This window comes from Chaetomium strumarium, assembly GCF_033439665.1.
Source record: "Chaetomium strumarium strain CBS 333.67 chromosome Unknown B0T15scaffold_2, whole genome shotgun sequence".
NCBI classification, from domain to species: Eukaryota; Fungi; Ascomycota; class Sordariomycetes; order Sordariales; family Chaetomiaceae; genus Chaetomium; species Chaetomium strumarium.
Genome location: NW_026944430.1, coordinates 4,330,832 through 4,351,865, shown reverse-complemented (window position 1 = coordinate 4,351,865; position 21,034 = coordinate 4,330,832). Strand labels below are relative to the sequence as shown.

Here is a 21,034-nt window from a genome sequence, read left to right as displayed (position 1 = left end):
GTATGATGTGCGGTCGGAGAAGGAGGACAGGCCGGAGTAGGTCGAATCGCGTAGGTCGCCGGGAACGAAGAAATGCTGGTCTTCGGAACTTGCGGGAGTGCCGGCCTGCGAGTGGGCGATTGGGATAGGAGGAACTGGAGGCACGAGCACCGTCGGGGATGCTGTCGCGCGGTTGGTGACACCAGGGATATAGGCGATTTGGATGATGTTGGAAGCCCGAGTGAGGACCGTTGAAGCAATCGAGTGGACGGTATGAGTGGAGGCGCGGTAATCGCGTCGTTGCGCGAACGTCTTCTCACCATCCAAGCCCTGATCCTGCCCATCGTCCCACGGCTCCTGGATAACCGGTATTTGCCTCCGCGTCCTGACACAAAACCTCCAGACCAGGTACGAGATGATTGCAATGACGGCGAGACCTCCGACAACCCCCCCAGCAATAGCACCGACGTTCGTTGGTTTACTTTGACTGGTCGATGTCGAGGCTGTGTCGGCGATGGGGACGCATGTCGCCCTTTTGCACTCATGGCAACTCGTTGGAACAATGAACTGGCATGCGAAACCCGCCTCGCAACTCGGGCATATGAGCTGCTTGGAAGTGTCGCAGACCACGCAACTTTCCTCCCGCTTTAACAGATTGAGGGCCACTGCCGCTGTGTTAGTTCTGGCACTCAACATCACCGCAACCGGGTACAAAGCTCACAAGCCGCAGGCCGTAATGTGGAAGACATAGCGACGTGATGCCCCTCAAGGCCTCCGGAACGGATATGACGATCGTGTTTGAATGGATGTCGTGCTGATCGGCAACAGAGGCGACGAAGGCGACGGGGTAAGCTTGGACCATCCACCCGTGTCGATCACTGCCAGCCGACGCAATGCAATGCGGGCCACTGAGAACGGCAGAAACCCAAGAAAAGGCCAGGTAGGTACTCGATCGTAAGGTGAACCGCGAATTGGAAGTCGATGGCGTCTGTAAAGTGCAAAAAGAAAGAAGGATACACGAACGATCCGAAGGGCGAAGGCGGAGGAGGGATGCCCGGGGCGTCCGGGAGGGGTTCAATCAATCCGTGACCAAGGAAATGAGTGACTGAGGCTAGCTCGAAAGAATGAAAAGGTAGGGGGATGAATTTCAGAGCAAAAAGAGGGATATCACCGGCACCACATCGGATTGTTCTTTCCAAAAATGCACCTTGGCGGCGATTGTCCGAGGTCGAATTCGAGGCCGGCGTGGACGGCGATACCTGAGGTGAGGCTTTGCTGCGGGAACAGGGGAAGACGAACGTGCAGCGGGCTTTCGTGAACTTTGAGAGAATGGCCGCGTTCTGGCCCTGGGGATCCGCTCAGGTTCAATTTGCGGAAGGGGCCAACCTGACGAGGGTTGAGCCACTCTGGATGCCGCCCCACAGCTGTCCTAGCGAAACGTCTTGGAGAGCCAACCACGGCTCTCATTCGCTCGATCATCGAAGCCTGGCGGCCCCTGTATTTCCCTTCATGGCACGGCTATCGAATTTCCCTTCTTGGTCAGAATTCCAGCGCGCACTCTGCCTCGTCTGCCAATGACCATTCATGATGCCGACAGGGTCGCCTGATGTTGCAGTGAGCATTGTTACCATTAACGGGTTTCTGAGAATGACCGCCTTGTGGATTGTATGTTGACGTTACTGCATGGACGGATTGCAGATTACTACCGTAGTTACGAATCTAATCTCGGCATTGCTATGCGGGAAGAGCGCGCCGCAAGTGAGCCAACAACGCCGCTGAACAGCCCTGCAAGCTTCCGGCTGCCACGAGCTTGCCCCATCAGGCGACTGAGGAGCCACCTCTGGAGGGACACGACGACATTCGATTCGAGTTCAGGACGGGCTTCCGTCATGTGCTGGTCGCTGATTGAAAGCCTTTTCGTTGCTCCTGCGTTGGGTTCGTCCCGTCGTCTAATGTTCCAATGTGCAGGGCTGATCCAAGAGCACCAAGACCCTGACGCCGCCTGTGCCTGCTTGGCGATCTGACATCTGCCTCTGGGACGGGCGTAATAATGCGGCAACGCTCAGGAAGCTCTAGAACCGTTGAAATCATCTTCCGGCCTGTATAATAGAGCTCGGGTGGATGGGGCTTGAACCGAGAGGCTGGTGTACGTGAGACACATATTTCCCAGGGGCGCTCAATAAAGAAACTTCGTGAGATGTCGGGCAGAACCCCCGATCTCAGCCACAACCTCTAAGCCGCACGATTTCGTGTCAGATGGCACCCTATATCTCAAGGTCTCAGCTGATGGCGTCAACAGCCCAACAAGGGTTGGATCCAAGTTCACAGAGAACCTCTTGCTCAACTGATGGCAAGGACTATCACACAGCTTCTCTTGATGCCGTCACAGCGTAGTATTGCCCATAAGGGAGAGACAAGGCAGAACAAGGTACGAGAGGGTTAATTTGCTCAATATCATGCTGCCGACATGAGGTATAGCTTTAGCCTAAGAATGGACGCTCCCTTCCCGCATTGACCGAACCGTGGACCAGTGGTGAGGAGTTGAGCCTTAACAGGTCGGCGCTCTGGTTATGTCATCGTTGGTTGTCATCCATGATATGTGCTACCCCTTCAAGATGGCGCTGACGCCCTAACCACCGTGAAGAGCAAACGCTGGGGTGGTGTCGTCAAATCCTTAGATACTTCGCACATGTGGCAGCATTGTTGTCTACCGGGCATGCCAGAGCATGCTACATCAGCTGGCACCGAGTATCTATGTACAATACAATACTTACTTCGGGAAGCATTCGAAGCACAGTCGCCCTCGAAGAGACGCTCGACACCCTTTCCTTGGTTCATCATGGACGACTTCAGGTTCGTCTTATGACAATCGAGACAGAATGCCATTCGACCTCGTCAATGGGTTGTAACGCTTTGCTGCACAGAAGATCCTGCTCGGACTCCTAACAGCAAATCGGGGACAAGCAGAACTGGGTTCTTGCTAAGCCTTACCGCCAGACAAGCCAATGGCGGCCAACATCCTCTGTGTTGGGCCCTTCTCACAAGTGGACAGAACAACCGCAGCTGCAAGCCGGGAGAGGGTGAGCATGGCTGTATGATCCTCTGGGGATCCTTTGACGCGCTGGCGAGCTTGAGCGTGGAGTACAGCACGCACAGTGTTAGCTCAGTTGACAACAACCATGAGGAGGCAGCCGTTATTAAGCGCAAAAGTGTTCGCTCTCGTCTCGCCGCGAGTGTGGACAAGAGGCAAGCGCTTGTTCCAGCTCAGCCTCACCTCACAATGGCACCAACAGTGTCCAACACGCATCAACAGTCGACCGTGCTAACGGATTGTGTGCAAGCCTCGCACGAAGACCCGCCTGACAAAGAAAGCGACACTGTCTTGGAAGTTGGGGCGGCCCTATTCTATTTTTGGGTAGCCCGGGTGAGACCTTATAGGCTCGTATAAGCGGAAATCGCATTGCTCACGCTGCACAACAAAGCACTTCCACGTATGTACCCCGTATTGTATTTAAAGAAATTTTCATGCTGTGGCGACTGGCGAGACGCGTGCTTTGTGGACGATCATAGCATATCATGGACCATGGTTGTGTGGTAGCAGCTCATACCGACGCATGCAGTGTAGCAACCTCAAAGGCTCAAAGTCAAGACCTGGGTTTGTGGACTTCGAAGCCTACTATCACAGATTCATAGGAAACCCTCCCGGCTCGAAGGGCCTGGAGACGGGTGGTCCCTGGCACCAACATGCCTTTGGGACTCCATGACGGTCCATTGTCGAGGGGAAAGCATGGACAGAGGACTGCCCGGTGGGTGTTGTTTCAGGCCTCAGCATGCCTACATAATAGTGTATGTTCCAGGTTGATGGGAAATAACGCATGTCAGAAACTTTGAGTCCTTCGATGCCAACCATACGTGGATTGAGAGTCTGGCAAACTTGGGGCAACAGAACGTCAGAAAGGCGGTCGGCCGGTGGAAGATTGAGACTGAAATGTCGAAGGCGATCTGTTAACGCCCTAGCACACACAGTGTCCGTTGGCTGGGGATGACTGCATCCATGTGCGTGTAAAAGGGGAGACACCGCCCCTTTGGTAACATGGAGAGACAAATTCGGAGCCACCCGGGCTGCACACAAAGCGTGGAAGAAGCAACAGAACGAGGCGGCCATACAATGGACAAAGAGCGATGAGAACCTGAGAGTTTATAGCCGTGGCAACACGGCATTTTGGGTCACTTGAGCAAGGACCAAACTGAAACCATAAAACACACTCCTGAAAGGGAGAAATGAAGGCCGGATCGGGTGGAGGCGCTTGGCGGTCAGAGACATCGGGATGAGCAGGCTTTGGCCGGGATTGATCCATGGGGCTTGACTTTGGTGGGCTGGCAAGTCCGAGCCACTCGCAGTCGCGGCCATCCCTGGGATAACTCAGGTCGCAGGCAGCGGGGTGGAGCCTTTCGTTTGGATCCCTGTTGCTCAGCCACGAGTCCGCACGCCAAACCTCATAATAACGGCAGGGCCATCTCCTGAGCATTTGAAACCAAGTTTTTGGGACCATTTTTTCTGCTTTCATCAACTTCGAGCAGTATCATCAGTGAGGGTTGGCGATTCCCCTCAGAACATTGGGGGTCGGGATTTGCTCCTCTCGCCGCTTCCACGCCGCTCTTCCTGTGCCACCTGACACTTGTTGGCCAGGAATTGGGTACCCAGCAACGAGAAAAACATCGACACTAGCTCGGGCAGCTGACCCGACTTTTGTCGTGTGTTCACGCCTCCGACTTTACCAAGCTTGTGCTTCCCTTTCCAGGTCCATCCGGCAGCAACGCTCACAGACACAGTTTTGACCTGTGCCAGACGATCTGCGGCGGTGTTGCGAGTCATTCCATCATTACGGTTGCAGTATCGGTTTTGCTGTTGACGTAGCTCGGGCTGAAGCGAGCCGCTTGCAACCATGGCTTACCACGGCCGGGGAGACGGCTATGAGGGCCATCCGATGCAGGATCTCAACGCGCATAATGGCCAGGTGGGTTTTGAACTTGTGTCCTTGCCAGGAGCGAACCAAACGCTGACTTGGATATTCTGAAGAATGACGATGATGCGCAGGCCGCACTCCTGAACCAGAACGCGGCGTATGACCAGGACCGCCTCGGCGCCCACACTCCTCCAGTCCGCCCTGTTTCCGCTTACAGTTTGACCGAGTCGTACGCTCCGGGTGCCCAAACAACACGGGCAGGTATCGGTGTCAGCGCGACCCCGCCTCCTCCCGGGAACGGCGAATATGGGGCTCCCGGCTACTACCAGCCGCCGCAGTTCTCGGCCGATCCGTCTTACAGGATGTCCTCAGTCGACACGGATGACAGCTGGCTTCGGCGACAGCAGCCCAACGCCGCGCCCAGCGGTGGCCTCAAGCGCTACGCGACGAGGAAGGTCAAGCTCGTTCAGGGTTCCGTCCTGAGTATTGACTACCCGGTTCCCAGTGCCATCAGGAACGCTGTGCAACCACGGTACCGCGACGAGGAAGGCAACAACGAGGAGTTCTTGAAGATGCGCTACACAGCCGCTACCTGCGACCCCAACGACTTCACCCTGAAGAACGGCTACGATCTGCGTCCCCGCATGTATAACAGACATACGGAGCTCCTCATCGCCATCACATATTACAACGAAGACAAGGTCCTGTTGGCGAGAACACTGCACGGTGTCATGCAGAATATCAGGGAAATCGTGAACCTCAAGAAGTCGTCATTCTGGAATCGCGGTGGGCCAGCCTGGCAGAAGATCGTCGTTTGCTTGGTGTTCGACGGTATCGAAAAGGCGGACAAGAACGTGCTCGACGTGCTGGCTACCATTGGTGTGTACCAGGACGGTGTTGTCAAGAAGGATGTCGATGGAAACGAGACAGTTGCCCACATCTTCGAGTACACGACGCAGCTGTCCGTCACGCCGAATCAGCAGCTCATCCGTCCCGTGGATGACGGGCCGGCGACGCTGCCTCCGGTGCAGATGATCTTCTGCCTGAAGCAGAAGAACAGCAAGAAGATCAATTCACATCGTTGGCTGTTCAATGCTTTCGGCCGCATCCTGAACCCCGAGGTCTGCATTCTGCTCGATGCCGGCACCAAGCCGGGGCCCAAGTCCCTTCTGGCTCTCTGGGAGGGGTTCTACAACGACAAGGACCTTGGTGGTGCTTGCGGTGAGATTCATGCTATGCTCGGTGCCGGAGGAAAGAAGCTGCTCAACCCGCTGGTAGCGGTCCAGAACTTCGAGTACAAAATCTCCAACATCCTGGACAAGCCGCTCGAAAGTGCTTTCGGCTACGTTAGTGTCTTGCCCGGAGCTTTCTCGGCGTACCGTTTCAGAGCCATTATGGGCCGGCCGCTAGAGCAGTATTTCCACGGTGACCACACCCTGTCCAAGCTGCTGGGCAAGAAGGGTATCGAGGGCATGAACATTTTCAAGAAGAACATGTTCTTGGCCGAGGACCGTATTCTCTGTTTCGAGCTTGTCGCCAAGGCGGGCCAGAAGTGGCATCTCAGCTACATCAAGGCGGCCAAGGGCGAGACGGATGTGCCAGAAGGTGCGCCCGAGTTCATCAGCCAGCGTCGTCGTTGGCTGAACGGTTCGTTCGCTGCCAGTTTGTACTCGCTCATGCACTTCGGGCGCATGTACAAGAGCGGCCACAACATCTTGCGCATGTTCTTCTTCCACGTCCAACTGATCTACAACATCCTCAACGTCATCTTCACATGGTTCTCTCTGTCGTCGTACTGGTTGACAACAAGCGTCATCATGGACCTCGTCGGCACTCCGATTCCGGCCTCGCAGAACTCTGCTGAGCACCACGCCTGGCCCTTCGGTGACTCGGTAACTCCCTTCTTCAACGCGGTTCTCCAGTATATCTACCTGGCTTTCGTCATTCTGCAGTTCATCTTGGCCCTGGGTAACCGGCCGAAGGGTTCCAAGTGGACGTACATCACCTCGTTCATCGTCTTCGCCATCATCCAGGCCTACATCATCGTTCTTTCGGTCTACCTAGTCGCCCAGGCTTTCAAGACGCCGCTCGCCAGTCAGATCAACACGGAATCGGCCCAAACTGTGCTCCAGTCCCTGTTCGGCGGCGATGGCGCAGCAGGCGTCATCTTGGTAGCTCTGATCACCATCTACGGCCTCTACTTCCTGGCGTCGTTCATGTACCTCGACCCTTGGCACATGTTCCACTCGTACCCGCACTACATGCTGCTCATGTCGACCTACATCAACATCCTCATGGTGTACGCCTTCAACAACTGGCACGACGTGTCGTGGGGTACCAAGGGCTCGGACAAGAACGACGCTCTGCCGTCGGCCACGGTCACCAAGGGCGAGAAGGACGAGGTGGTGGTGGAGGAAATCGAGAAGCCGCAGGAGGATATCGATCAGATGTTCGAGCAGACGGTCCGCAGAGCTCTCGCACCGTTCAAGGAGGAGGAGAAGCCCGAGCCCAAGGACCTCGAGGATTCGTATAAGTCCTTCAGAACCATGCTGGTGGTGACGTGGTTGTTCTCCAACTGCTTGCTTGCTGTTGTCATTACCAGTGACAACTTCAACGGCGTTGGCATTGGCGTAAGCATTTCTCCCGATCCCAAATTAGCTTCTCTATTTTGATAGCTAACGCCCTCCCTTTCTAGCAATCCGCGACTACAAGGACGGCTTGGTTCTTCAAGTTCCTGCTGTTCGCCACCGCCGGTCTCTCGGTCGTCCGCTTCATCGGCTTCCTGTGGTTCCTCGGCAGGACTGGCATCATGTGCTGCTTTGCCCGGCGCTAAGCGTGTCGCTTCCGAGCGGGAAGTAGTTTGGCTTACGCAGATGCCTTGTATATCAGAGCAACCGCCTTTCGGGCTTGCACGCTTTCCAACGCTCCTTGGCCTATGTGAAGTCTTTCGGGGAACAGTGCGTTCGGGTGGATTTCAGATCTCGGCTGCAGAGCAAGACGGGCAATCTTACGGATATCTATCTCTCATGGACGGCCCTCGTACGGCTAGGCTGGTTTTTGTGCTTTGATTTTGGTTTCTGTTGTTGGGAAGTGTATGTGAGGACATAAAAAAAATGGGCATATATTGGAGGCGTTGATCTTAAGCTCGCTTGCCGTTGGCTCTGATGGTAGGATAAAGGTGTTGCTTGGTAGGCAGCTGATGACCTGGGGGTTACCTCGTAGTAATGAGAGTTCCTAATCACTGAAGCGGAGTGCGTGATCTGCAACGACACGAACTGCTCCCGGACATTCGGAGACGGGGGTTTTCTTTGTGAAAGTGATGGACGGAGAACAAATCCACTACCTACATTGTCCGATTGTCCCAGACTGTATCGGACATCGTATGTCACGGCTTTGAGGTCTTCATCACTCTTTCCCACGTTCCCCCCATACACTAGTATTAACAAGAGGCCCAGTACGGCCTTCGGGTCAGCAGTTACAACGCCGGACCGAACCTTCCAGCTGCGCTAAGTTCGTGAGCATGCCGGATACGGCCCCACTTATGGACGGCGGGGCTCCCTCTGCCTTGCCTGCCTATCAGACCAGCCCCTCCCTCTTACCAGTGCTGATAAACCTCCGAGGCAGTTGGGCTTGCAGCTTTCAACGCCCATTTTGAAGCGACTACCGATTCATACCTAGAGCTTTTCCTTTTGCCCCTTCATCTATCTCTCCGGGCAAGCAGTCTTCTACCTAAATAGCCCTGCCTCTTCCTCGTCGCCATCACCTCCGAAATCGTTTCCCACGCCAGTCCTGCCTCGTGCTGTAGTCCGAGTGCCCACGATTTTGCGGCTTTCGTCCTGACGGAGTTGTTTCGAGACGGGAGGAGCAGAAGTAGATCACCGGCGACGGTCCAAGAACGCCAAAATGCTGAAAATATGGTCGATGGTACGGTGTCCGTGACCTGGGGGTTGCAGGGGGGCGGGGAGGTCGCTGACAGTCAGGGCAGAAGAAGGAGCAGCAAAAGGCTGAGAATGCCGCGGAGGGGACGACAGCAGCCGCGCCCAAGAAGAAGAAGGTGACGGCGGCGCAATTACGAGTGCAGAAGGGCAAGTCGTTGTCTCCCGAACTGCCTTTTCTTTCTTCCCATGCCTCTCACTAACCGGAACTCTTCCCCCTCCTCTTGATCAGACCTCTCCGAGCTTTCCCTCGGCAGCACCATGTCAACCGAATTCCCCGACCCCGACAACATCCTGTCCTTCCTCCTCTACATCGAGCCCGACGAGGGCATGTACAAGGGCGGCCGGTTCAGCTTCACGTTCAACGTCACGCCGTCCTTCCCGCACGAGCCGCCTAAGGTGCAGTGCCGCGAGAAGATCTACCATCCCAACATCGACCTAGAGGGCAAGGTGTGCCTGAACATCCTGAGGGAGGACTGGAAGCCGGTACTGAACCTGAACGCGGTTATCGTGGGGTTGCAGTTCCTGTTCCTGGAGCCGAACGCCAGCGACCCGCTCAACAAGGAGGCGGCGGAGGATTTGCGTAACAACAGGGAGGGGTTCAAGCGGAACGTGAGGCAGGCTATGGCCGGGGGGACGGTGCGCGGGGAGACGTATCAGAGAGTGCTGATCTAGAAGAGGCGGTGACTAGCGTCTCGTTCAAGGGCTGATCCTAAAGGCGAGGGAAAGCGAGTCAACAAGAGCGGCGGAGGAGTAAATGATACCTGCTGCCATGTCGGAGCGGCCGGGGGCCGGGTTGTTGTGAGTGGCATGGCTATGGCTAACCTAGATATGAGCGAATGCGGCGTTGATGGTCACGGCTACGAACGAATTTGAATTTCAACTCTTTGGGTGTATATTGAACCTTTATGCCGTTGTTTTCGGCTAGAATATGGTACCATGCTCGCCTCGCCCTGCGTGCGTGTTCTATTGCCTTGGGGTAATAAACAATTCAGCCCTGCCTGGCAACACTTGTTTACGTGCTTATTAGGTCGCCTCGACTACGATCAGTTTGCAAGACGGCCTAGCGGACACCGAAGAACCCCGAGGTGCCCTGAGTGACTCATGGCCGGTAGTTCAGGAACCCTCCACTCCCGCAGTCTAGCTCGGTATAGAGCAAGCATTTGACTGCGTCCATGTTAACTCCGGACGAGCATCCTCGGGAGGGTCTAGCAACAACACCCAAATAAGCCCATGCCAAGAACGATCTGGAGTGAATGGGTCCCGACCTGGACTCCATTGGTGAGGCTCACTCACACCCCGCAAGACTTGGGCGATGCGTCGCACCAGCTGCCGCCCCGGATTCAAAACCTGCCAGCCAATAGGAAGCCGCACAATTGAGCAGCCTCCACTTGACCGACCCACAGCCCAGCCGTCAGGGCCCCGAAGTCGGTGACAGCTCGCCTGGGAAACACAGCAAAAACTTAAAAATCTGACTCGAAAGCTCCGATAGTGCAGCGAAACGGAGACGGTGAACTTGTGAAGTGTCCCCCCATATAAGGCAATTGTGACCCGTTCGTCCAACAACACCACCTTCCCTCCCATTTTCCCCCCCCCAATCCCCACTCAATTCACATCACAATGGCCTCCCGCAGCTTCTCCCGGGCTCTGCGCTCCCCAATGGCGCGCCAATTGGCGTCGCCCGCCGTCCAGAGGCGCACGTTCGTCGCCGCCGCAGGCCTGGTGCGTGCTTCGGCCGTCGCTGCCTCGCAGGCTGCCGCTCCTGCCCGGCAGCAGGTGCGTGGTGTCAAGACCATCGACTTTGCTGGCTCAAAGGAGGAGGTCTATGGTGAGTTTGAGCATTTTCAATGACAGTGCTTGTGGTGTGTTGGAAACGGATTTGCTGATGATGTGTGTGTGGTTGTCTTTCAGAGCGTGCCGACTGGCCTAATGAGAAGCTCTTGGTGAGTCACGGCCCGGTCATATGATCCTGATGGGTGTGAGGACAAGCATGCTGATAATCTGGCGGCAGGAGTACTTCAAGAACGACACCCTCGCCCTCATCGGCTACGGCTCGCAGGGCCACGGCCAGGGCCTCAACCTCCGTGACAACGGCCTCAACGTCATCATCGGCGTGCGCAAGAATGGCAAGTCGTGGCAGGATGCCATCCAGGACGGCTGGGTCCCCGGCAAGAACCTCTTCGAGGTCGACGAGGCCATCTCCAAGGGCACCATCATCATGAACCTGCTCAGCGACGCCGCGCAGAGCGAGACCTGGCCCGCCATCAAGCCCCAGATCACCAAGGGCAAGGTACGCATGCTCCACACGGAGCGAGCCGGGCGGTGCTTGATAGAAGATGCGCGATGCTAACAGGGGATGATGTTTGTTTGTTAGACTCTCTACTTCTCCCACGGCTTCTCGCCCGTGTTCAAGGACCTCACCAAGGTCGATGTTCCGGCGGACGTCGATGTCATCCTCTGCGCTCCCAAGGGCTCCGGCCGCACTGTCCGGTCGCTCTTCCGTGAGGGCCGTGGCATCAACTCGTCTTTCGCGGTGTACCAGGACGTGACGGGCAAGGCCAAGGAGAAGGCCATCGCCATGGGTGTCGCCATCGGCTCGGGCTACCTGTACGAGACGACGTTCGAGAAGGAGGTCTACTCGGACCTGTACGGCGAGCGCGGCTGCCTGATGGGTGGCATCCACGGCATGTTCTTGGCGCAGTACGAGGTGCTCCGTGAGCGCGGCCACAGCCCCAGCGAGGCGTTCAATGAGACGGTCGAGGAGGCGACGCAGTCGCTGTACCCGCTCATTGGCGCCAACGGCATGGACTGGATGTACGAGGCGTGCTCGACGACGGCGCGGCGCGGCGCCATCGACTGGACGCCGCGGTTCAAGGACGCGCTCAAGCCCGTCTTCAACCAGCTGTACGACTCGGTCAAGAACGGCGAGGAGACCAAGCGCTCGCTCGAGTACAACTCGCAGCCCGACTACCGTGAGAGGTACGAGGCCGAGATGGAGGAGATCCGCAACCTGGAGATCTGGCGGGCGGGCAAGGCCGTTCGGTAAGCACCCATTTAATTTACCCTATTCCTCAATGATTCGGACATCAGCTAACGCATCCCTCCCAGTTCTCTGCGGCCCGAGAACCAGAAGTAAAGTGGTGGCGTTGTGGGCTGGCGTGTTTCTTTGCTCGGGAACAGGTTGATACTCTGGCTTATGGGACGGGTGGGCTGTCGCCCCGCTTCGGGATTGAGATACCTCTAGGGCAACGGGGAATCAAAAAAAGCCTGCCTTGATTTCTTTTCACGGCACATTTCTTTAATCTTGGGCTTCAGCTTGTAGAAACTGTACATATATATGGTTCTAGCTGATGATGGTTTGGTGGTATTTGACTTGTTTTCTGAGCGCATCATCCCCTTCCTCTTCTTGTCTTAACTCTCTTCTATCTCACGCGAGCAACTCCCCCAGCTTATCAAGACTCACATTGCCGCCACTAAACACCACCCCGAGATCCCACCCTTCCTGCCCGCCCTCCCGCTCCACCATGGCCCGGAAGTCCTCGTTGTACAAGGCCACGGCCAGCCCGACCACCGCGCTCGGCTCCACCACCAGCTTCATGCGCTCGTACACCAGCCGCATGGCCCTCCTGATCTCGTCCTCGCCCACGCTGTACATGCCCGCCACCAGCCTCCGCTCGTAGATCACCCCCCACGGGATCTTGCCCACGGGCGTGCGCAGCCCGTCCGCGATGGTCAGCGACTTGACGCTCGTCACCCGCTCCCCGGCCGCGAACCCGCGCCGGCCATCGTCGGCGCCCTGGAAGGACGGCTCGGCGCCGAACACGCGGATGCCGGTCCCCTCGCACGCGAGGGCTGTGCCGGAGAGTAACCCGCCGCCGGAGCAGGGGGTTATCACTGCGTGGAGGGTGGTGGTCTTCTCGGGAAGGAGGAGGGAAAGCTGGGATTGGAGTTCCAGCGCCGCGGTGCCTTGGCCGAGGATGATGTCCGGGTGGTCGTAGGGCGGCACCAGGCGGGCGCCGGTCTCGGCCTGCGCGGCGGCCACGGCCGCTTCGCGCTCGGGCGAGGTCGGGCCGGAGAAGATGATGCGTGAGCCGTAGGACCGGGTGGCAGCGATTTTGGCGGGCGTCGAGATGGTCGGCATGATGATGGTGCAGGGGATGGAGGAGATGGCGGCCGCGAGGGAGAGCGCTTGCGCGTGGTTGCCTGTTTTTTTTATGTTTTGTTTAGGAAAGCTTGGATCATTTTCTTCGACAATTCTACAACTATGGCGAACCCCCTAAAACTCACCAGAACTGTGCGTGATGACGCCCTTCGCCCGGTCAAACGAAGGGTCCTGCTTCAGCCGCTCGATGGCGTGGAAGGCGCCGCGGGCCTTGAAGGCGCCGACCTTCTGGAAGTTCTCGCACTTGAACCAGAAGCGGATGACGGGCTTGGCCGGCGTGCGCCCGGCCCATTCGGTGCCCGCCAGCTCGGCCTCGGTCCGCGGGGTGGAGGCCAGCCGGTTGAGCGTCGCGTTGGTCAGCACGGGCGTCTTGTGGATGTACGGCTCGATCAGCTTGTGTGCGGCCTGCACCGAGGCGCGGGTCAGCGGCGGGGCCGTGGACGGGTCGGCCATCTTTTCTTTTTTAGGTTGCGGCTCCGGGCTCGGAGGGCCGGGGGGATGCCGGGTTACCGGGGACGGAACTCGGATCGGGACACACTTCGTGGACTCAGTCCGGGTCGGGGTTCGCTCCGGCGTCGGTGCCGACCGGTGATGACGGAATATGAAAACGGGGCGTAGTTCAAGGGCTAGAAAGGGTGTGGCATGAAAGTGTTTCAGCAGTATGAAAGGCTTTGGAACATCCACATTATATCCAAACACCCCACTGCTTGGCGGACATGCTGTCTTGCGGGCTTATTATGACTCTTCTCTCACCGGCGGAGGAAGTGTACTAGCTTGAGGGGTATCAACCCGATAACGGAAGGTGAGCCGTGACAGCCGTGTAAGTGATCCTTTACGGAGCTCTTGGCAAATACTGGTATAGCGTTCTGCTCCGTCTTGGGAAACGGCTGCGAAGCTCCCTGCAAAATTGCTGTGGACTGTCACGGAACGGTCGCCGTTTTGCCCCGACAGCCCCCGAGTTAACGGCCGGAATTGGTCCGGCCGTTTTGATAATCTCGACTCCGCATCCACTCCCGCCGATTGCTTAATGGCCGGCTGAGGCCGGCTAAGGCCGGAGAAGAATGGAGCCCCTGATTCCATGACACACCCCATGCAACCGCCTGCGTCGGACGAGATAGAGGATGGTAAGGTGAAATAAGGAACTCATGGTGATGCGCGCCGAGGACTTAAAGACAGCGAGGCCATCGCATCAGCATCATCAGACTTGGGTTCAAATAATCCATGACTGGACTGAACGAAGTTGATCCAAATCTGCGTAGTATGTACACAGCACATGTACACGATCATACCGATGCTGACACCGCTGCCAGTTTCGAGATAGACTGAACGAGACCTCATTCCGTTTGTCGCCATGTTTGGCACAGCGACATCTCGGCACTGAGGTTCGGGTCAGGGGCCATGTGCCTCGCCCGCTCATCCCATGACAAAGAGAAACCGCTCGCCATGGCAATCAACTGGCCGATAGCCCAACCCGACAGGGTCAGAGGCCGGAATAGATTCCGGCCATGGTCTATATAGGCGCCCGAGTCGTCAGCCCAAGAATCGATCTCTGCTCAGCAGTCAGCAGTCAGCAGTCAGCAGTCAGCAGTCAGCAATCAACAGTCAAACTTCCATCTCTGCAAAAAGTGTCCTCCCCCCTTCCCCCCCCCTCCCCCCCCAAATTCAAGCATCATACTCATCCATCACCCTCGCCGCCATGGGCTCCCTCGGAACCACCATCCCCCCTTTCCCCGTCCTGGACGACACCTGTCCGGACGACATGACCCGCCCGGCCTTCATGGTGTCGACCACGCGGGGCTTCCTCCCGCGCATGGACCCGATCGCGACGCTGCCCGCCGAGTTCGACGCGCTCGAGTCCATCCTCCAGCGCATGCCCGTCAAGACGCTGTCGGGCGAGCCGGGCCTGCTCGCGCGCGGCCAGCTGGGCGCGACGGTGGCCGCGGAGCTGCCCGACCTGACCGACGCCGTCGATAAGTACAGGGACAACCTGCCGCTGATGAACGCCCTGTACCGCGACTACTCGTTCTTGGCCTCGGCCTACCTCCTCGAGCCCTGCCATGAGCGGTTTGTGAAGGGGGAGGGGTATGGTCTTGCGAGGGACGTGTTGCCGGCGAATGTTGCGAGGCCGATTGCTAAGTGTGCTGCTCTGTGAGTATATTTTTCTTTTCTCTTTTTTTCATTCTTCTTTTCTCCTTTTTTCGTCTCCTTCTCTTCTCTCTCCTTTTCTTTTGTCCTTTCCTTTCCTTTCTTCCTTCCTTTCTTCCTTCCTTCCTTCCTTCCTTTCTTTTTCTGTCAAGTCTAACCTTCCCACCCAGCTGCGGCTTCAAACCATTCATGGAATACGCCGGCTCCTATGCACTCTTCAACTACCGCCTCGCCGACCCCTCCCAGGGCCTGGCCTCGTCCAACCTGCGCCTGATCCGCGCCTTCGAGCACGGCCTCGACCCGTCCTCGTCCGAGGCCGGCTTCGTGCTGGTGCACATCGAAATGGTGAAGCACTCCGGCCCGCTGGTCGCCGGCGCCGTCGCCTGCCTCTCCTCCCTCTCCTCCTCCTCCTCCCCCTCCCCGTCTCGACAGACCCTCAACGCGGGGCTAACCCAGGTCCTGGCCTCCTTACAAAAGGTCAACTCGACCATGGAAACAATGTGGGCCCGCAGCCGCCCGACGCAGTACACCTCCTTTCGGACGTTCATCTTCGGGATCACTTCGCAGAGCATGTTCCCCAAGGGTGTCGTGTACGAAGGCGTGCCCGAGCTGGGCGGGAAACCGGTGGACTTCAGGGGGGAGAGCGGCGCCAACGACTCTATGATCCCGCTAGTCGACAACCTGCTGGCGATTCCCATGCCGCAGACGCCGCTGACTGAGATTCTCAAAGACTTCAGGAGCTATCGGCCGGGGCAGCATAGGGAGTTTCTGGAGTGGGTCAAGGTGGCGAGCGAGGAAGGGGGATTGAAGGGGTGGGCTCTTGCTTTGGATCATCGTGATCATGATAATGAGGAGGAGGCGGAGGAGGTGAGACAGACCCGGGCGCTGTGGATCAAAGTGCTGGACCAGGTGCGAGATTTCCGGTGGCGGCACTGGTGCTTTGCAAGGGAGTACATCCTCAAGCGGACGAGCCATCCCACCGCCACGGGCGGCAGTCCCATTGTCACCTGGCTGCCAAACCAGCTCGGCGCGGTCATGGACGAGATCATGCGGGTGTATGAGGCGGCGGGGGCGAAGGGAGGGAAGCTGGGCGACGACGTGGAGGCCATCGTGGATCTGGTCGGCCGGCAGAGGGAGATGTTGCGCAAGGAGGTGCGCAAGTTCTGCGAGGAGCGCGGGGTAGAGGCCAATGTTTAACGTCTAGGTCGGGTACTGCAGGTTCTTGGGGTACCATACCCTCCATGATCTTAATGATACAGCCCCTGAAGGGTGTATGTCTCTCTGGGTACCTTATGTCTATGGGTCGTCCAGGTATCACCACAATAGATATGCAATACAACAGCAACCCTCCTCCCAACTTAAACAACAAAATGCATGCCACTAGAATCATAAAACACCCCGCTTCATGCTCATGTCATGCTCATGTCATGCTCCCTTCCGTCCTCACTCATATTCTCATGCCGCCCCAACCTACCCATCCCACAGCCATCCCCGCTAACCACCACCACCCCCCGCACCCTCCTCCTTTTATTAACCTCCCATTAGCACCCGCATTCGCCCCAGGCAACGCCTTTGCCACACTCGCCGCCGGCCCCGTCACACCGGACTGCGTAGTAGTAGCAGTAGCGAAACAGCTCGCCGTGCCACAGGAATACCCGCTCGGACAGCACCCCTCCCCCCCCTCCTCCTCATGGCTACTATCACACAAAAACCACCCACTCGCACAACTCCCACTCCCACTCCCATCATTACCACTCCCAATCCCAGTCCCTGTAGAACCAGCCGGCACAAGAACAGTCACCCCGTTGCTCTGCACTGCCGTCATGCCCCCCGGCAAGGGGCACGACGACACGGCACAGTCCCGCCCCGTCTGGCAGCACCCGGCCCCCGCGGTCGCCAGGCAGGGATAGAAGCCTGTTGGGCAGAAGGTGTTTGTGTTTGTTTGGGTTGCTGAGGAGGAGGACGAGGTTGGGCGGAAAGGGGCTCCAGGGCCGGAGCCTGAGGATGGGGATGGGGAGACGGTTTGGGTGATGGTGGAGGTTATGGCGGACGTGATGGAGGCGGAGGACGGGGTGAGGGTGACTGTTACTGTCACCAGGACTGTGGATGGGGTTGGGAGGGGGATGATGCTTGTTGAGGTTGTTGTGAGGGTTGTTAGGGAGGGTTGTTGGGTTCGGGAAGGTGAAGAGGGGGAGGAGGAGGAGGAGCGGACGCCTGTTGGTCCATGGGAGGGTTGAGGTTAGTAAACTATTACCGGCGAAAAGGAGTGGGAAGTGGAAGGAAAATGGAACTCACACCCCACGCCGGCGCAGACAAACCCCGGGATGCAGCACCCGCCTCCGACCTCGCTCCCGCAGGTCGTGCTGCCACCGGGACACCCCGAGATGCCGCCCCCGCAAGCAGCCCCCTCCAGACAGCAGCCCACCGGCCCCAGTCCCGTGTCGGGCACCTCCACACACGTCTCGCCCTGCCCGCAGCAGCTGTTGGGGTACCCGATCGACGCGCAGCTGCTTGTCCCGCTGGGGCAGGACCACTGGCGCTTCTCGAGAAATGCGAGGGCTGACGCTGCGCGGCGGAACAGGCAGTCCCATGCTGCAGGGGGTGGCGGGGGTGCTATCCTCCGGTCCTCGTCCTCGTCCTCGAACTCGAACTCCTCCAGACCCGAGAGCACTGCGAACGGCGGGCGCAGGGGTAGCTCTGCGGATGCGTTCCCCGCTAGACGGAGGGCGTCTTCTGAGTCGAGGGCGCTGCGCGCCGCTATTGCTGCGGCGGGTTTGTGGGATGATGATGCCGGAGCGAAGGCGGCGTGCTGCTCGTGCTCCGGGAAGGCACAGTATTCGTGGTGGAACTTGGCGCCTTGGTCGGGCGGCATCTTGCGGATCGCTGTGGGTACTAGGCGATGCTGTTGCAACGGGGAGTGCGACTCAGCTTGCGCTTGCACGCGGGCTTCGATCTGTGCTGCGATGAGGAGCCATAGCGAGGATGGTAGTGGGCGCATGCTGCGGGTCGTATATGCGCCGCCCAGTGTTTGGGCTGCGTTGCGTTCGCAAGTCGGAGCAGGAGTCTGTAAAACGCGGCAGGATGGTAGACTACTACTGCTTGGAAGTGTTCATCTTTTAAGAGACGGGAGGATGAGTGCGTCGATCGGTTCAAAGTCGACACTCAGGGTCCGAGTTCAAAAAGTTGTCAGATGAGGAAGCTGAGGTTCAGTTGTTGACATTCGGTCGGTTTGGGTTGCACAAGGCACAATCGCCAAGCTAAACTAAACCACTCACCGCGGTCATTGACAGGGGGCTGAGGACGAGGTGAGGCGGGATGAGTTGATGTGAGGGAGAGACCACTTCAACGTAATAAACGATTTATTTCCAGCAGCAGAAGGCAGATGGTAGACTGTAAGAGCATGCTTCGTGGCTCTTCAATTGGAACATGTAAAACACTGAGAGCTTTACAAGCCAGCTCCAACATTAGGCCACTGCTCGTGAAGCATCACTGTGGATCAAGCACCGATCAACCCCTGTCGGACCCTGCATATCAGAATCCCCGTGCAGCCACCCGTGGCACACGGGTGCGGTTGCGACTGTTGATTGTTTATAGTTTACCCCCTGCATGTCTGACAGTCCTATAAAAGGGTATCTATCCTATGATACAAGCCATGCAAACCAACGGTCTATCCAACTTCTAGCCATTCCAACCTATGTCCCCCACAATGCCAAAGTTACATATTACACAATCGAACACCTTCCAGCTTCAAAACAGCGCCGGCCCCCTTCCCTCAGCCTCCGCCTGCTCCCGCTCCTTCACCACCCCGGTCAGGAAAGCCGAGCACAGCAACCCGGTCGCCACGCTCACATTCAAACTATCCACCGTGCTCGACGAGGACAGATTCGGAATATTCACCTGGTAATCCGCCTTCTTCACCACCAGCCTGTCCAGCCCTTGCCCTTCGTTCCCCACCAGCAGCACGCACGGCTCCCGCTTGAGCGGATCCGTCTCCGCGACGTCGATGAGGCTCACGTGCCGCCGCTGCTTCGTGCCCGTCGGGCTCGGGCCCTGGGCCACGGCCGCATACACGGCCCAGCCGTTGGCGCGCGAGTCGTTGAGGAACTGCGGCAGCGAGTCGACGGCGAAGAGGTTGGCGGTCTCGCTGGCGCCCGCGGACGCCTTGACCGCCACGTTGCCGAGCGGCGCCGAGCCGGGCCGCGTGATCGCCACGGCGGTGGCGCCCAGGAAGGACACGGTGCGGAGGATGGCGCCGAGGTTCTGCGGGTCGATGATCCGGTCCAGCACCACCACCAGCGGCTTGTGCGTTGCCGAGGGGCACGGGACCGAGGTCGGGTGGCCGTTGATGACGGCTTCTTCGGCGGACTGGTGGGCGAGCTCGACGGGGCAGCGCGGGTTGCTGGCGTAGTCGTCCGGAAGCGGGCCCAGCGCTTTGAGCGGCGGCTGTGGCAGCGGCGAGGCTTCGAGCACGTAGCCGTTGTGCGGTCGGGACTGGGCCATCTTGTCCATCAGGCGCAGGCCACCCTCGTCTAGGACGGTGACCGGAACGTCCTTGCGTTTGGCGAGGCTCTGCATGAGGTGGTCCTCGTGCGGGTTTTGGCGGTTGGCGCCGCCGTAGATGTACAGTTTGTAGAGCTTGCGGCGGGAGGATCGGAGAGCGGCCTCAACCACGGATTTGCCGTAGAGGAACTGTGAGGCCGCGGTAGTGTAGGGGATCGAGACGGGATCGCGGACTTTCGCAGCTTTCGGTACCCTGTCGGACACGGGCCGTGTTTCACGTAACCGGTGCGCGTCCATCGGAGAATCTCTCCTGACCCTTCCTCTTCTCGCCCGGCCAGTGCTTAGTTGTTCTTCCGACCGCGAAGACCAGCTGGAATCCCCCGTCGTCCGCGACAACTCGGCAACCACGTCCATGTCGTTAGTTGTGTTCCGGTGCCTTGATGCCGAGGCAGCAACCCGACGCGGCCTGTCCTTCAGGTCCGGTCGTGGTCCCGTGCGTTCAAAGGCCGAGGAGGGTTCTGAGGCATTGTCGCCGTCCTGGCTCAATAACCCCTTGAGCTCCGCCCCAAGCTTGCCCGTCTTGAGCTGGTAAACCAAGCTCTTCTTGCCAAACGGCGAATTGGGGTCGTAGAACCGGGCCTGGCGGGATTTCTTCTTGGCCTTGTCCGGGTACTCGGTGATGTCCTTCTTGCCCTTGCGGATTTTGAAAGCCGGCCTCTGCTTGGACAGTTCTTCTCTTGCCTTCTGTCTCTCGGCGTAAGTCATGCGCGTTGCGCCTTCTGGATGATTGCTGGCCTTGTTGTTTGTGCTTTCCTCTGGGCGATCCTTGTCTGTCCGGGCACCCTGTGGCCGTGCTCTCTCAGACCGAGCCAAGCCTTTGTGAATGGCCGCGAGGGAGGATACGAGCGAGGCGTGCCTTCTTGTGGGAGCGGTGAGAGTGGCATTTAATGCTGGAGCCGCCACCGGCAACGGCCTTGCCGTTCTGAGGACCAAAGCCAAGGCCATGTTGCAAGCCTATTCTGATTCGGACTAGAACCTGGTGCTGCGCGGGCCTTACGCATGAGACCGGAGGGATGAGTTGACAGCAACTCTGCTGCCTCGCCTCCTCGGCGCAATATCTGATTTCGCAGTGAGTTGTTTCACAATTTGCATCTGAGGTTCCTCAACAAACGGTCTGAGTACTGAATGAAGGCTTATCCAAGCTATGATCTGATGTAGCAACACCAATGTTGCTTGTAGAACTATAAGCCCCGAATCTGTCTTAGTAGGTTAGTATCCCTTTTGTACATGAGGCCTAGATGATTTACACCCACGTCACTTTTTCATCGTGAACCTAAAGCTGCCAA

At 57.9% G+C, this 21,034-nt stretch overlaps 7 protein-coding genes across 7 annotated transcripts; 4 read left to right on the top strand and 3 right to left on the bottom strand.

Moving 5' to 3' along the window:
- Positions 1–4,925: 4,925 nt before the first annotated feature.
- B0T15DRAFT_391541 (glycosyltransferase family 2 protein) lies at positions 4,926–7,779 on the top strand (the record flags this gene model as incomplete). Its single annotated transcript, XM_062864596.1, has 3 exons — positions 4,926–4,997; positions 5,060–7,576; positions 7,642–7,779. 3 exons carry the CDS (start codon positions 4,926–4,928, stop codon positions 7,777–7,779), a joined length of 2,727 nt encoding a protein of 908 aa, XP_062724881.1.
- A 1,070-nt stretch (positions 7,780–8,849) lies between these two features.
- On the top strand, positions 8,850–9,556 carry B0T15DRAFT_491632 (ubiquitin-conjugating enzyme/RWD-like protein; the record flags this gene model as incomplete). The annotated part of the gene is made up of 3 exons (XM_062866799.1): positions 8,850–8,870; positions 8,932–9,021; positions 9,125–9,556. The coding sequence occupies 3 exons, from the start codon at positions 8,850–8,852 to the stop codon at positions 9,554–9,556; spliced, it is 543 nt and encodes a 180-aa protein (XP_062724880.1).
- A 789-nt stretch (positions 9,557–10,345) lies between these two features.
- B0T15DRAFT_526148 (6-phosphogluconate dehydrogenase) lies at positions 10,346–12,376 on the top strand. Its single transcript, XM_062868888.1, has 5 exons — positions 10,346–10,709; positions 10,793–10,824; positions 10,893–11,171; positions 11,256–11,923; positions 11,990–12,376. The coding sequence occupies exons 1-5, from the start codon at positions 10,502–10,504 to the stop codon at positions 12,015–12,017; spliced, it is 1,215 nt and encodes a 404-aa protein (XP_062724879.1). The 5' UTR covers positions 10,346–10,501; the 3' UTR covers positions 12,018–12,376.
- Positions 12,309–13,909, bottom strand: B0T15DRAFT_566008 (tryptophan synthase beta subunit-like PLP-dependent enzyme; the record flags this gene model as incomplete). Its single annotated transcript, XM_062870683.1, has 2 exons — positions 13,169–13,909; positions 12,309–13,084 (listed from the first exon to the last, which is right to left on the bottom strand). Exons 1-2 carry the CDS (start codon positions 13,494–13,496, stop codon positions 12,309–12,311), a joined length of 1,104 nt encoding a protein of 367 aa, XP_062724878.1. The 5' UTR covers positions 13,497–13,909.
- A 687-nt stretch (positions 13,910–14,596) lies between these two features.
- On the top strand, positions 14,597–16,703 carry B0T15DRAFT_566007 (uncharacterized protein). The gene is made up of 2 exons (XM_062870682.1): positions 14,597–15,191; positions 15,359–16,703. Exons 1-2 carry the CDS (start codon positions 14,740–14,742, stop codon positions 16,383–16,385), a joined length of 1,479 nt encoding a protein of 492 aa, XP_062724877.1. The 5' UTR covers positions 14,597–14,739; the 3' UTR covers positions 16,386–16,703.
- Positions 16,511–18,358, bottom strand: B0T15DRAFT_129293 (uncharacterized protein). The gene is made up of 2 exons (XM_062861737.1): positions 17,484–18,358; positions 16,511–17,402 (listed from the first exon to the last, which is right to left on the bottom strand). The coding sequence occupies exons 1-2, from the start codon at positions 18,184–18,186 to the stop codon at positions 16,636–16,638; spliced, it is 1,470 nt and encodes a 489-aa protein (XP_062724876.1). The 5' UTR covers positions 18,187–18,358; the 3' UTR covers positions 16,511–16,635.
- A 399-nt stretch (positions 18,359–18,757) lies between these two features.
- Positions 18,758–21,020, bottom strand: B0T15DRAFT_526140 (uncharacterized protein). Its single transcript, XM_062868887.1, has 2 exons — positions 21,002–21,020; positions 18,758–20,944 (listed from the first exon to the last, which is right to left on the bottom strand). Exon 2 carries the CDS (start codon positions 20,691–20,693, stop codon positions 18,936–18,938), a length of 1,758 nt encoding a protein of 585 aa, XP_062724875.1. The 5' UTR covers positions 20,694–20,944; positions 21,002–21,020; the 3' UTR covers positions 18,758–18,935.
- Between the last annotated feature and the right edge of the window lie 14 nt (positions 21,021–21,034).